This window comes from Solanum stenotomum, chromosome 4 (assembly GCF_019186545.1).
Source record: "Solanum stenotomum isolate F172 chromosome 4, ASM1918654v1, whole genome shotgun sequence".
Lineage (NCBI taxonomy): Eukaryota > Viridiplantae > Streptophyta > Magnoliopsida > Solanales > Solanaceae > Solanum > Solanum stenotomum.
In genome coordinates, this window is record NC_064285.1 from 59,761,868 (window position 1) to 59,777,214 (window position 15,347).

Sequence of the window (15,347 nt, forward strand, 5' to 3'; positions counted from 1 at the left end):
ACAAGTTAAAGATTTAGCCTAGTGGTTAAGGTGTTGCAAAAATTTCAAGGCTGATTCACACGCTACATTTTCTATACCACATTTATTTATCAATTAAGCCTCATGCATCTTTAAAAAAATGTATATTTGATGTCAAAAATATATGTATCTACTAGTATATCTAATTTGAAAATTGGTACAAAATTATTACTCCTAATCAAAAAGACAATATGTAATTATTTCAGAATAAATATTTGTGAAATTAGGTTGTTTCCAAAAGAAAAAGAATTAGAAAATTAGTAGAATAATGTCCAAAATCTTGAATTATATGAGCACATTGGTCAACCCCACAACTATCTCTCGCCATTTTTCGACTGCAGGTACTTTTCTTCTCCGATTGTTTCCTATTTCTTGTCGTATCTGCAAAATTATGTGCTCTTGGTATTAATATGTACTCATTTGTTGAGCTGAAATGCTGAATTTGAGATTTTTTTTGTTTCTGTACTTGAGTTGTATTTCATGGCAAACTGCTCTAAACCTTCAAGCTTTGTGTTGATTACATTGTTGTTTCTTTTCATTTTTTGGGTTTCCTTCTTCAATTTTTCTCAATTAAGTTATTCTTTTTCTGGGTTTATGAATGTGTTGAAGACCCAAAATAAGTTGGTTATTTCTAGCTTATACGTGCGTGCACGGTATATGTATATTCTTTTTGAAATTGAACATAACTCATTAAATTATCACTATTATTTTGATTTTTTCTGAGTTTGGTACTAAAAAAAATGGAATTAGCTACGAACTTTGTAGGTAATACATAGCTATTTCATTCGTAGCTAATGGAAATCGGCATAACACATATATTGACCCTTAAACTTGGCTTCAAATTTTAACTTTGACCTCCAACTTTGATAATGCACAAATAGGCACTTTAACTATCCTACCTTTAAATAAATAAACACATGATTTTCGGAGCCAAAGAGCGTGAAATGCAAACGCTCCCACGTGTATTAGTGAGCAACTCAATGGCTGCCAACTAATTAAATATTTTACACGTCATTTTAGAACTAAAAAAAATCAAAATTAATTTTAATTTATATACAAGAATCAAAATTAATTCCTCCTAATGGTTTTGCTAGCTTGGAGCTCATTGGGTCTGTTTTCATGGGTTTGGGGGGTCATTTGGTTGCTGTTTTGTGTCTGGTTCGAGCTGCTGGTTGTAGCAGTGTTGTTTCGTGATGATTCTCGCCGGAGATGGCGGATCTGATGGGTTTGGGGTCGGGTATTTGGTGGGTTTAGCGAGCTCGAAGCTAGTTCGCTTCATCGGTTGTGCTCCGGTGTGAGGAAGAAGGAGAACGGCTGGGTTGGAGGTACTTGTTTGGGGCTCATTTGGTGGTGGCGTTTTGCCTGAAAAAGAAGAAAATGAACGGGGGTTTTGCGTTGCCGGAGATTGGCCGGAATTCGGGGGATAGAGTTGTCATTTCAGCATTTTTTTACTATTGTTTTTGTTGCAAAATATTTCAGAGCAGCCTATAAATATGGGAAGACATGAGAATCAATGAACTTCTCCTTCTTTTCTTTAGTTAAAGTGTATTTGTGCTTTAAGTTGTCAAATACTTGGTGGAAAAAACAGAGTGTTTTGTGTATTGTGATTGTCATAGTGAATAGCAAATTACAATTATGAATTTTTGGAGGCCAAAAAATGAACATACAGTGCTAAAAATTATTAAGTAAAATGGTGCACTTAAAGTGTTTGATAAATTGTTTGAATGAATTTTTTAGAGATTTTTGGCAAATTTGAGTAGCAATCTGATACCTAATCAAAATGTAAGGAGTCCCTTAAGTGTGGATCGGATTCATTAATCGAGAACCTTCGAACTTAAATTGCATTCGACTTTTACAAGTGTATACTCACCCATCTTGCCAAAAAAAAAAACCTTCATTATAATTTTTTTTCGCAATAACAAAAAAATTTATTAAATGTCACTTGCATTTTGCAGTGAACAACAAATAATGCAAAAAAAGGGGAAAATTGTTGAAAAAAATATAAAGAGGGTTTAATTGTCCTTTCAATGCTTTTTTTACTGTTGGGCCCCTCGATTTTTACATCTGACGCGCCTAATTTGAGTTTATTTCACGCATTTTGCCAGGTAGGATCCGAGTGTTTTTTTGTTTAAGTTTTGGATAGTTTAAAGTGCCTATTTGTGCACTCACAAAGTTAAAGGTCAAAGTTATAATTTGAAGCCAAGTTAAGGGTCCAATTTATGTATTATGCCAATGGAAATCTGTTGCTAAATAGGATTAGTCACATATTTTGCTGTTTAGCTACAAAATTTGTCCGTTGCTAAATTTAGTTTTTTAATAGTGTTCTTTTGAAAAATTAGCTCCTTTCTAATTATGAGATAATGGTCAAAAATCACACACTTGAAGTATAATTTTCTTGAGGTAGGAAATGCAAAGATGTGTTTTGATAAATAGTTCAGGTAGGAAACATAAGAAAAAAGTGATACTTTAGGTGTGTTTTTTTACTATTATCTCTATAGTATTTATTTTCTTTTTTCACCCTTCAATTTCAATATACGTGCTTCTTCAAAAGAACCTTACTTCTTTTTGATCAATTTAATATAGTGAGGAAAGGAGAGTACTAACAAGTACCACAACGCTTGCCAAAATGAAGAGTAGCAATCAGACATGGGATCCATTGGTGGAGGAGTTTACTTTTGCAGCAAATTCAACTCCGTTCAGTAATTGTCATGCTTCAACTATTGTTGAGGTTGTGATAAATTTTAGTTGTGGTTCACTGATTAGCTAGATTTACTGAGAATATAGCTGATTTGGTTTTTCATTGACTGATGGATTGAGATTGCGACTGATTTGGTTCTTATAAAGGTGAATAAGGATCATTTCTTGGTTGCTTATTTCGGTGGTACAGTCGAGGGAGCTCCTGATGTGAAAATTTGGGTACAAACTTTTAAGGTAATCACGTCCTGTACAACTTAGCTTGAGTTCTCTAACTTCTTGGTGGTTTATCGTGTTTCCTTCGTATCAGATATTGTATGCTTTTTTACTTGCAAACCAATTACTGATTTTGACTTTATAGTTCGTTTATATCAATTAAGTCAGTTTCAGAACATACTATTGTCCTTTCCTAAATAGCATTACAAACTTATTCATATGCCAAGCTCCATATGAGTCGTCTTTTTTAATCTATTATGGGAAAATGAAACTGAAAACATGGAACATTTTGAGCAGGAAGGCCATTGGACCGCTCCTGTTATTGCTGATGAGCAATTTAATGTTCCAATGTGGAATCCTGTACTGTTTAAGCTTCCTTCCAGTGAAATACTCTTATTCTATAAAATCGGGCAAGAGGTACAAAAGTAAGTATATTCAGGCTTCCTTTTTAATCTAGTGGCTAGATTATGTTATGTAGATATCTAATCAGACATAGACATCCATAATACTGTTTAAGCTTTAAGTTTCAAACATATCATTTTATTATCAGATCTTTTCCACAACTAAATTTTATAGAATGACGTGTCACTAAATTACTATAAGGAGGATATAATTTGGGAGTACATTCACAAGTATTTATAGACATGTATCTGTTAAACATTTTCAGCATCTCAGTAGAAAATTAAAAGGATGTGTCTTGCTACTTGCGTTCCATCATTAAAGTGAAACTTGAAGAACTATGATAATTTTTTGATCATATGATGCCATGAAATATTACAATAGTGTTAACGAAACATTAAGTTCGTAGACTCATCTCAATTAAAATTCCATATCAAGATGAAGATATTCACATATCCAGATTCCAGGTTCTGTTTTGTGCATAAAGTCAAAGGTGTTGCATTTCATACAAAGATGTGTTTTTGTGCATAAAGTCAAACAATGAAATAAGTAATTTTGTAAGTCTTAATTGTATTTCCTTACATCTCAACTATGTATTAATCATAGAATAATTGAGAAAATTTTAATATTATCTTCAAATGTGTTGACTTCTCGTTTCATGCAATAATAGTAAGCTAGTTTTCATTCTCAGATGTTGATAATTCCTTGGTTATGCATAGTAATCGAGTTACATCACAATTCATTGCTGAATATACATCACTACTATCTTTACTACTTTGTTGAATACAATTATGATTTACCACGTCCATGAGATTATGTTCAAACTTGCCTCTTACCTCGGACATCACTAATTAAACACTATACTATCAATACTTCTCAACATCTCGTTGAACAGGTATACTCTGTCATTCATTAGTTTGTGATATCATTTAGTTACTTCTGTCATTTCACCCCTTAATGCATAATATGTTGTTTTCTGAGTGATCCCACTTCATTACTTATGCAAGGTTCTCTAACTTTGGAGCGTTATCCAGTTTGTCATGTGCGATTTCTCCAAAGTTGAATAGCAAGGCCTACTTCCAATTTCATTTTCTGTCAGCCAAATTAGATGACCAAGTTAGCATTCCTAAATTCAAACGAATTATTTGACTAAACTTTTCTAAATTCTTTCTAGCATTTAAACGTAATTCTAAAATTAACGGTTAATCAAACTTACAATATTTTATAATTCTTAAATCTTGTTTTAGACGATAACTTAATCAGGACAAGAAATAATGGCTATTATGCAGTATAATCAGGACAATAACTTTGTGCTCCCGATGCTTGCTGATGGTTTTTGTACATTAGATGGAGTGGATGCTTGAAGCGGTCTTATGATGGTGGTGTTACATGGACGAAAAGAGAACAGCTTCCTCCTGGTATATTGGGGCCAATAAAAAATAAGGCATGAATTTGAACAATTCAATACTCGAAGTTCCATGCTATCGTAGATGTACCATATCTGATAAGCTAAAAATTAGTTTTCACTTATTTTCATTAGCCTATCATGCTGGAAAGTGGTTCTTTGCTTTGTGGATCATCTGTGGAGAGTTGGAACTCTTGGGGAGCATGGATGGAGGTTGTACTAAATAGTTGAGTAAAACACTAAAAGTATCCATTCCTAGTGTGTTCGAAAGGTACTAAAGATTAGCATACGTTTCTTTACTACAGATGACAGCTGATTCAGGTAGGACGTGGAGAAAGTATGGTCCAATATACATCGAGAATAACCCTCTTAGTGTGATTCAACCCGTTCCTTATCAGACTGCAAATGGAACATTGCGTATTCTTCTAAGATCATTTGCTGGTATCAATAAAATCTGCATGTCGGAATCCCATGACGGTGGTTATACTTGGAGTTATGCAAAGCCTACTGAATTGCCCAATCCTAACTCAGGTAACTATTTAAGAAAGTACAGTTCAGCTTTAAGTTGTTGAAATTATGTACCTATACTACAATGGTTACAAACTCGGTTTGTTTCTTCATAGCTTTGCTTAGCTACAAGATATTTTAACAGGTGACCAAACTTACATGTTTGCTGAAAGGCATAATATATAGATACTTTAACTTTGCTTCAACCAACGACTAAACACTCCAAATTTGAGTATGCACATGCAGACACCTCAACTATCAGTTGAACACTTTAACTTATAAAATTGATCATCTAGACACCTCCAAAATTTGTGTGTCACGTCACCATCGGTTGTCCACAAGATATAGAGGGAACGAGTTGGAGTGTTTAATTGGTTGGAGTGTTTAGTTGCCGGTTGAGATGAAGTTGAGGTGTCTAGACGTGCACTCTCAAAGTTGGAGTTCTTACTTGCCGACTGAGGCCAAGTTTGAGTGTCTATTTATTTATTATGCCTTTATGAAACTATATATGTGAACATTAGTAATATCACTTCACAGGAATATATGAGGAGAAGTTATTCATTCCGACATAGTTATCGATTATGTGATATTTCATAAGCAGGGATTGATGGGGTTAAGCTGAAAGATGGACGTCTTTTGCTTGCGTACAATACCATTTCTAGGGGTGTGCTCAAGGTAGCACTCTCAGAAGATGATGGAGACTCGTGGTATGATGTTGTCACACTCGAGGAACCTGTAGGAGAGTTCTCTTATCCGGCTGTTATCCAAGCTAGCGATGGATTAGTTCACATAACTTATACATACAACAGAACACAAATTAAGGTAAGTAAACAATTTGGTGAACTTCATAAGATCTTGGCTGTGTTATTTATGATAATATGTTTTAATACCTACTAATTACTATCCATTTTTCACCCATTGACGTGTATGAAACTTATTTTAACTTGTTATTCAGATTGCCCAAGTAATCGCACTCGTAGACTACTTAGGCATGATTCCTTTTTTCTTTTAATTGTTCTGCAGCATGTAGCCCTTCAACCCAACTAATGGAGTACATCAACATGAGAGATAAAGAAGGGGATCCTTTTATTAAGTTAGAAGTTAGTTCTCTTCAGAAGAGGATGATAACATAGACTGTGATAAGCTATGTAACCAATTGAGGTGTGTTTAAGTATCGTCCGTGCAAGAGATTGTTCTTTGTGTTTGCATCTTCATTTCCATGGAACTAGCTTTGAAATCATCGATAGTCATCCATGATTTTGCTTTGGACTTTGATTGAAGAGACATCTATGTTTCTTGTGCTAGTTTGCTTTGGCCAAGTTTAGGTGACTGTTAATGAAAAATGTTTTGATCATTTCCTCCTGGAGTAGTGTAAAGATGTTTTAGTGTTTATAATCTAGTCGGTTTTTAAATTTTTTAAAACTAAACCAAACCAAATGAATAAAATAACTATCAGTTTGATTATTGTCGGTTTGGTTTAGTTTTTCTGGTTTATTCGGTTTGAAAGTAATAGTTTTTATGAAGACGTACGTATCTCGATAGACACAAACACCTAGTACATGAACAATCTACAGAAAAATTATTGTCGGTTCAATTAAGCAATTAAATAATACTAGAGTTATCATTACATGAACAAAGTGATTCAATTAAAAGAAGGGAAAATTGTATATAATAGCAAACTATTAATTCAAATTAAATATTATAAACATAGTTTGATTTAATTGTACTACATAGCAAATTGTTGCTATTTCGCCTCTCTCCTGGTGAATTTCGCTCGTCATTCTCGTTCTCTCCCTCGCCTCTCTCGCTTTTATACAAACGCAAATGTATAGTGTTTGTGTTTGTGTTTGTGTTTGTATAAAGCGAGAGAAAATTGTGTGTGTGTATATATATATATATATATATATTTTATTTTTATTTTTTTTATTTTTTTTATTTTTTTTATTTTTTGTTCCCCTCTCCCAGATCTCGCTTGCCAATCTCTCCCTCGCCTCTCTCGCTTATACAAACAGAAATGTATAAATTGTGTTTTTGTTTGGTTAAAGCGAGAGAAAATTGTATATACACATGCAAATACATATATTTTCGTTCTATACACTTATAATTATACAATACAAATATTTCTCTATACAGTTCTCTTTTGTCTTTCTTTCTTTCTTTCTCTCTTTCTCTCTTTATATACAATTGATCTTTTGCATATGTATACCGAAACAGAAACATATTATATACAACTGCTTTCTTTTGTATATATATAGTGAAATATACATATTTATGTTTGCTATGGAGCGCAATTATGCAAACTATAATTATAACATACAAATATGATTTTTGTGTTTGTTATATGTGAAAGTTGCTCTTAAAAGAAAGTGTTACTATTTTATGTGAAGTTGGGTAGGTAAAGACAAAGGATTGTGATGGACTTAAACTTAGGATTGTTATAATTGGGCTTGAGAAAATGGTAGAGTTAAAGACTTGAGTTAATTCAAATTTAACAAAATATTTATATTTTATTTATGAATAATATATAATTAATTATAAAATTTATATATCTAATTTATCGGCTCGGTTTGGTTATTTTGCCGTTATTTTTTAGTAAAACCAAAATAAAACCAAATAGTATCGGTTTTCAAAATTTAAAATCAAACCATACCAAATATCGATTTTTTAAATCGATTTGGTTCGGATTACGGTTTGGTTTGGTTTTTTAACCATAATCATGAACAACCCTATAATTGTAGCAAACCTATGGCTGAAGGTATAATTTAAGGAAATTCAGAAACACCCGCTTAGCAAGACCTTTGTTGAATATAATGTCTTCTCACTTCATCTCGTATCCGGAGGCTATAATTATTTATTAATGTGTATTCTTTCTTCAGGATCGAATTTAAGTGTATTCTCACTTCATCTAAAACTAGAACTTGATCAAGTAGAATTAAGTTTCTTTTAAAAAAATCTATCCATTTCAATTCACAAGAATTAATTAAAAAAATTCTATGAAATAAAGACTTCGCCAAGAATATAAGTAAACATGACATTTTTAGTAGGGGAATCAAATCCCTCTTTTCACAGCAAAACAAAAATAAAGTGTAATGGAGGAATCACACCCCTCACAAAAAATAAATAAGTAAACACAACTATTTCAATAGGGGAATCACATCCCTACTCTTCTCATAGAATAACAAAAACAATATGTAAGGGAGGAGTGGCAACCCTTCTTTAATAAGACAATAGAAATAATATATAATGAAGGAATCACCCCCTCATAAAAACAAAAAAGTAAACATAACATTTTCAATTGGAAAATCACACAAATATAACATTTTCAATTGGGGAATCACATCCCTCCTTTCCTAGCTTTAAAAAAAAATTGTAATGGACAAATCACACCTCTCATAAAAAATAATATAAAATTATAAATAAACATGGTATTTTCAATAGGGGAATAAAAGAACTTATCAACTTGCAAAAAAAAAAGAAAAGATAATTTGAAATAAAGAATTGTTTAGCCCAACGAAATTGAAAGTAATATGATCTTGTCTTGTAATATGCAAATTCTGTAAAATCATTTTTAAAAAATCATGTTCTTCATTCCCAAAACATTGAGATCTTCAATTAATATTATTAAAAATTAGTTATCAAAATAGACATCAATACTCAATAGTCAATAATACTACTTTGCCGATTCTCATTATTTATTGTCGAATTTCAATATTGATTAGTAAAAAGATATTTATTAAATAAACTAATAAAGTTATATAATTCTAGTGAGATTTCACTAGATAGGTTGTTATTGTGCTTTTCCAATTCTCATTTATTTAGCATTAATAAGTATACATTGATATTTTGTTATTGATACAATCACTACAAGCATTGAAGTATTCATGGTGTATTGTGTAAAATAAGATATATAGGTAAATCAACAAATATAAATAGATTAAAAATTATAAAATATATAAAAAAAAATGCTTGGCTGAATATTAGGGGGAAAATCGTATGTTTTGTATTTAGAGTTGCTAGGGCTTTTGTTTTAAAATTTATTTTAATTTTGAATGAAGAAAAGGGTTATATGGAATATTATTCTGAGAAAATATAAACTTTTTACATAAGAGGAAAAAAGTAATAGAAGTTTGACAAATTTTGATCACTATGTCTCAAGAAAGATATTCAAATAATTTGCTATAATAAACTTCATAAAAAGTATTTATTAAAATTTAAGGCCTCCATTTGAATTTGACTCTAGGCAATCGATAATAACATGCATGTGTTATTATTTTAAACACGTATATATATATATATATTGTTAGAGCCAATTATTTAATCTTTTCTTGAAACATAATATTCAAAATTTCTCAAAACTTTATTACTTCTTTATATATATATATATATATATATATGAAATTTGTTAGAGCCAATTATTCTTAAAACGTAATATTCAAAATTTCTCAAAACTTTATTACTTCTTTTTCTCTTATATGAAAATTTTATATTTTCAACGAATAATACTCAATAACTTAAAGGTGCAAGGCAATAAAAAAGCTATAGAGGCGGCCCTGTTGGTAGTTAATGCCTAGTTTTTAATATCAGTGTATTCCATGTTCTGTTCTTCTTTGAAAAGTCAACATTATAATTTTATAACTTAGATTTTGTATCCTTTTATTACCACTGTTTTATAAAATAAAGAGAAAAACATAAATTCTCCCCTAAATTTGTGTCGAAAAGTCAGCTACACGCTCAAATTATTGTGACGATCTATTACACATCAAATCTTGTTCAAAGTGATATTAATACCCCTTTAAAACGTATCATGACAAAGAAAGTGTCTTTACCTTTCCTAAGGGTGCGTGAGAAGAAAAAATTATATGTTAAAATGACGAATTTCAACACATGACACTATTTTATTGGTCATATAATTATGTATTATAATTTTTAATATATTAATTATTTCATTTTTCTTTTTTTTAATGTTTTTATTGGTGGCCCCAATTTCTTTAAAGCTTTTACATTTTTCTTTATATTGAGTTCGTCTTCTTCTTCTTCTTAAGGAATCACTGCATTTGTCGTCATTGATTGTTTGATGAAAGCACATCCAACACTTTGCCCATAAAAAGGAACTCTTAAAAATAGAAAGGGGTGGAGAGGATGGTGACTTTCATCGAAAAGTCAATAATTTTCAACTTAAAGTTCATGATTTTTCCGTTTGAACTCGCCGGAGGATTCATCGAAGAAGATCACCGAAAAAGAATCATGAGAAAGATAATGATTTCTATTGAAAATTCTATGACATATATGTATAAAATTCATGATTATATTGTCTATATTTTTCAAAAGTTCACCGAAGAAAATGATTTCTGAATCTTTGTCTTCTCTATTCTCGCCGGAGAACTACCAACAACCACCACAAAGTTATTTTTATGTCTCATATCATCAATAACATATTTTATTAATCAATTACACACAAAAAATACTAATGAAATGCTTGATTTACATACATATTTATCAAGATTCTTAAAGAATTTTACAAATCTGAAATTTTTATTTGTTCCATTGGCCGTAATGTTGTTGTCCATCGCCTATCACTGCTGCCAACATCTCAATACTTCATAATCGACTGACTCCTATTTTCTCTTCAAATTTTTATTTTTCCCTTCAATTTATGAACAATGAAGAATAAAGAAGAAACAGATTTTAAAAAGAGATATGTATGGTGAGAGAAGGAAGATGTCCAGATTTTTATTTTTTTACAAAAGTTAAGGAAAATATCAAGAAAAAAGGTTCTAATAATTTAAAATAATATTTATGTGTGAAAACGCATGTACAACACTTTTTTACACAAAATTGATATTGTCTTCGAAAGGAGATATTAATATCACTTTGAACAAGATTAAGTGTGTAATAATTTGCCACAATAATTTGAGCATGTACCTAACTTTTTGGCACAACTTTAGAGGAGAATTTATGCTTTTTCCCTAAAATAAAATATGGTAACACTAAAAGAAGAATATTCACCAAACAAGACAACAGTTAACCACCATATATACATGTTCAAAAAAATATTTAAAAAAATAAAAGAGTTTAAATAAATTTTCATGTTATGTTTTATTATTTATTCTTTATATAATAAAGAACATGATGTACGGTTAAACCATTTTTTTAATTATGTGAAAGAAGAGCCCTGGTTGGATTCACAAACACAATAATGTACATATACATACACACAAAGCTTTCATCCCCGTTAAACTTCGTATAGAGACGGATTTAGAATTTTTGTTATGAATGCCAACAAATTCAATCATATCCTGAACTATATTTTATATAAGGGTAGATAGGTAGATGTTTAATCCGGATATATGAATTTGATTGAATTCAGTACCTTTTATTCTATTGTGTATTTATAAAAAAAAATCATCAAATATATATAACTAAACTTCTCTATTGAACATGTTTTAATATTTTTTTATAATCCCTATGGTCTAATATGTGTCTATCCAAACAAAATGAAGGATTGAATTGAGATATATATATGTTTGATGTATCACAAGTCATGTAAAAATTATGGTGAATTTTAAAACAAAAAGATATATATGGAATAAATATTACGAGAAATAGATACCTACTCTAGTCTAGTGGAAGGTGGATAGTGTAAAAAATGATGCTTGAAAATAGAGATATTTTGTGTTAATTACATTTAAGTGTCTATGTATGCACTATCAACTATATTTTCTCAAAATCTATTATAAAAGAACCGCGTAAGAGTTTTACAAAGTTCTTCTAGACTAATAAAGAAGAAGATCAAGCATCGGGTCTCCTGATCTAATACATGTCTACCTAAACATGAGGGAGGATTGGATTTCAGATTCTTGTTTGAAGTATCCCTAGTCATGTATGCAATACTATGATGAAAATATAGGATAGAAAAATCTTTATAGACAATTATATTCCAGATACGTCACTGGACTTCCGGATACATCAGTAGACATTCGGATACATAGGCGAGGGATGTATCAAAGAGGGGAGGGATGTATCAGAGAGGGGATATGACATCTAGATATATAGGAGAGTGATGTATGCAAGAGGCCGGAAGGAATGTATCAGAGAGAGGATGGATGTATCTGAGATGGATAGGGATGTATCAACGAGAGTGAAGTGATGTATCCGAGAGGGATTTTTGAGATTTTTTTTAATGTTAAAGAATATTACAGATAATGGTAAAATAAGATGTGTGTTTAGGTAATTTTTCCTCATTTTGATAGCTGAAATAAAATTCTAGCCCATCGACTTTTTGCCCCAAAAAAACAAAAAAAGATGTAATTTTTTCGTGTCAATTTGGGATGGATGACGAATAAACCCAACATACTATTAGTTGAACTCAGGAGCAGATCTATGTGGAGCGTGCCGGGTGCTCAAGCATCCATTGACCCCGGCAATTTTTTTTGTATATTTATATAGAAAAACTGCAAAAATGAATATATAATACATATTAGCATCCATTGAATTTTGAACAAAAGCACTGATCATAAAGTCATGCGTGTGGGACTGCTAGGTCGAGGGATTGACTCTTGCTAGCAGCCCAATTTGTTTTTCCCATAAATTATACATTTTTCTTACTATTAGATCTCAACATTTTAGGATCATGTATTTTCTTGTGCATAAAGTAAATTATTATTTATAATATCATATTAAAATTCATTTCAAATTGATTCATGAGATTTCTTGTGCATAAAATAAATTATTATTTATAATATCATATTAAAATACATTTCAAATTGATTCATGAGAAGTTTTATTTAAATGTTTTAAAAAACACATTTGTAATGATATTAGCTCAAATTTAAAATGGGATGAAATAAAAATGAGTTAATATAATAAAATAAGCGGATTATTAACTTATCCAAACATAAATGAATTAGATCGATCATGAATATTTGGATTGATTTTGTCCATCCCTATCAAAGAGTGATTTGCCTGATTCGTGAGTTAGCAGTAGGTGTTCCACATTTGATATAACATTTTAAAATTTTATTTGCAAATTATGTATCAATATGTATAGATACAAAACAAAAATAATCTTTAGCGACAATTAATTAAGGATAATAGCTTAATTACTGTTAAATGTGTATTTTAGCGGCAATCACTACTTCTTGATGTTACATTTTCACGAATGGTAGCTACTTTCAAGGAAAGTCCAAGTGTAAATCTCTTGATGTTACATATTCTCATCATTTGCACGTTGAGATTTGTTATGTCTTTATTAATTTGCATCTTCAACAGCTTAATAATTGTTTTAATGTTGTGAGTAGTGACTTACTTCTTGGCATGACTAGCTTGAATCCAATTAGTTCATTTGGTGGTTTTGATAAGACCAGGATAATGAGGTTGACTGAGTATTATATGAATGAGTTTGATAACAATAAGCTTCGAGATCTCAGTTGTCAGCTTGATAATTTTATAGTTTATGCTCGTAATTCTAACAAGAAGTTCTTTAACTTGAAGAAAATTAGTGACTTTGCTAAAGTATTGGTGAAGTCAAATTTGCATCAAACTTGGCTACTTGTTTATTTGCTTATCAAGTTGACTTTCATTCTTCGTGTGACAACCGTTTCTGTGGAACGAGCTTTTTCATCCATGAAGTACATCAAAAATGAACTTTGTAATAATATAAGTGATGAATTTTTGAATGGTTGTGTAGTGCTCATTTCTTTAACATAAAATAAATTAGGGTGCTTGCATGAGTGAATTATTAGTTGTAATTGGTAAGAGTAGCTAGGAAAATTTGGACTTCATTTCTTAGTTTTTCTAAGAAATGAAGAGTTTTTAACTATAACGTTTAAATAGTTGTATACTTATACAGTTATACAATGCGATTTATAGTAACTTTATAATAAGAGAAGTGAACACCCACGAGCCTAAGATCCTGGATCCGCCACTGATTGAACTTAATAATATTTGCTCAAACAATATAATTGTTATTAAAAATATTAAATTTAGAGACCTAATTATTATATTTAAAATAATTATTTTAAAACCTAGAGTTTATAAAATTAAAATTTTAACTCCGTCAATAATGTCAATTGACAATTGATGCTTCCATTTCTGTGGACCTTGCAAGGTTCACCTACCACGTGAATTCATGGATGCTCTTTCTAATTTCTTGCACATGGCTGGCGGCTATCGATGGAAAATGACATAATCTCTGATAAAATATTTTCTAAAACAAAAATTTATTTGATGTCTGATATTCGTATTGTAATTTCATTATTTTGAATTTGTACTGCATAGGACCTCCTTTGGAAAAAAACAATTTCTATCAAGAATTTTTTTCATACTCAGGTCTCGAACATAAAACTTCTAGTTATAGGAGTTGCAGCCTCATCTACTGTTCGACATCCATTGATTGTCTCATCACAAAATGTTTTTCTTATCAAGTGGTGTCTGATACTTGTATTGGAGCTCGATTAATTTTAATTTGTACCATATAGGACCTCATTTGTTGAGAAATTCTCTCTATCAAAAAAATTTTCATACTCAATAGATACTAGTACTCGAAAATGAAATTTAACTTGCCCCGCGTCCTTGATGGTCTGACAAAATGTTTTCATTCCTATTTAAACAAAAAAAACGTGTAAGAAATTATTTACTCACACAGGATTTTTGTGATTATTTTTTTTTATATTTCATAATTGTTTAATAAAGTTTGAAGAATAATTACTTACTATAGTTTATCTGTTTCATTTTGTATGATATTATTATTTTTCCCATTTTTTATATCTTTTAAAAGTTATTTCATTTTAAAATTCTTTTTCTTTTTAATGATATAAGTTTATACTAGTTATATTTGTAATGTCATGATAAATTTAAAATCATAAATTCTATAAACCAAATCTTAAATTCTATTTCTAATTAAAAACATTTCACATTAAAGGAATAAACCTTCTTCAAAGCAAAAAAGACGAGCATCATGTACACGTAATCCTATTCTCTCATCAATCAAGGTTATGATGGGATGAATAAAATTCTCTCACTTAAACTTTAAATTCGAGTTTTATATTTATTTTTTTCCAAATGAGCTTAAGTTTTTTTTCTTACACAAAACAAATTTAAATTAATCGAT

At 30.5% G+C, this 15,347-nt stretch overlaps 1 protein-coding gene across 3 annotated transcripts; it reads left to right on the forward strand.

Annotated features, from left to right (window-relative positions):
* The first annotated feature begins 270 nt into the window (after window positions 1-270).
* Window positions 271-6,464, forward strand: LOC125863061 (uncharacterized). Of its 3 annotated transcripts, none has more exons than XM_049543208.1 (9): window positions 271-359; window positions 2,602-2,746; window positions 2,863-2,949; window positions 3,226-3,353; window positions 4,675-4,771; window positions 4,868-4,945; window positions 5,038-5,263; window positions 5,841-6,061; window positions 6,263-6,458. In XM_049543208.1, the coding sequence occupies exons 2-9, from the start codon at window positions 2,645-2,647 to the stop codon at window positions 6,284-6,286; spliced, it is 963 nt and encodes a 320-aa protein (XP_049399165.1). In that variant the 5' UTR covers window positions 271-359; window positions 2,602-2,644; the 3' UTR covers window positions 6,287-6,458. The 3 variants fall into 3 exon arrangements, with proteins under 3 accessions (XP_049399165.1, XP_049399163.1, XP_049399164.1); XM_049543206.1 differs by lacking the exon at window positions 271-359 and adding an exon at window positions 410-671 and having other exon boundaries at window positions 6,263-6,464; XM_049543207.1 differs by lacking the exons at window positions 271-359; window positions 6,263-6,458 and adding an exon at window positions 410-671 and having other exon boundaries at window positions 5,777-5,939.
* Window positions 6,465-15,347: the final 8,883 nt, after the last annotated feature.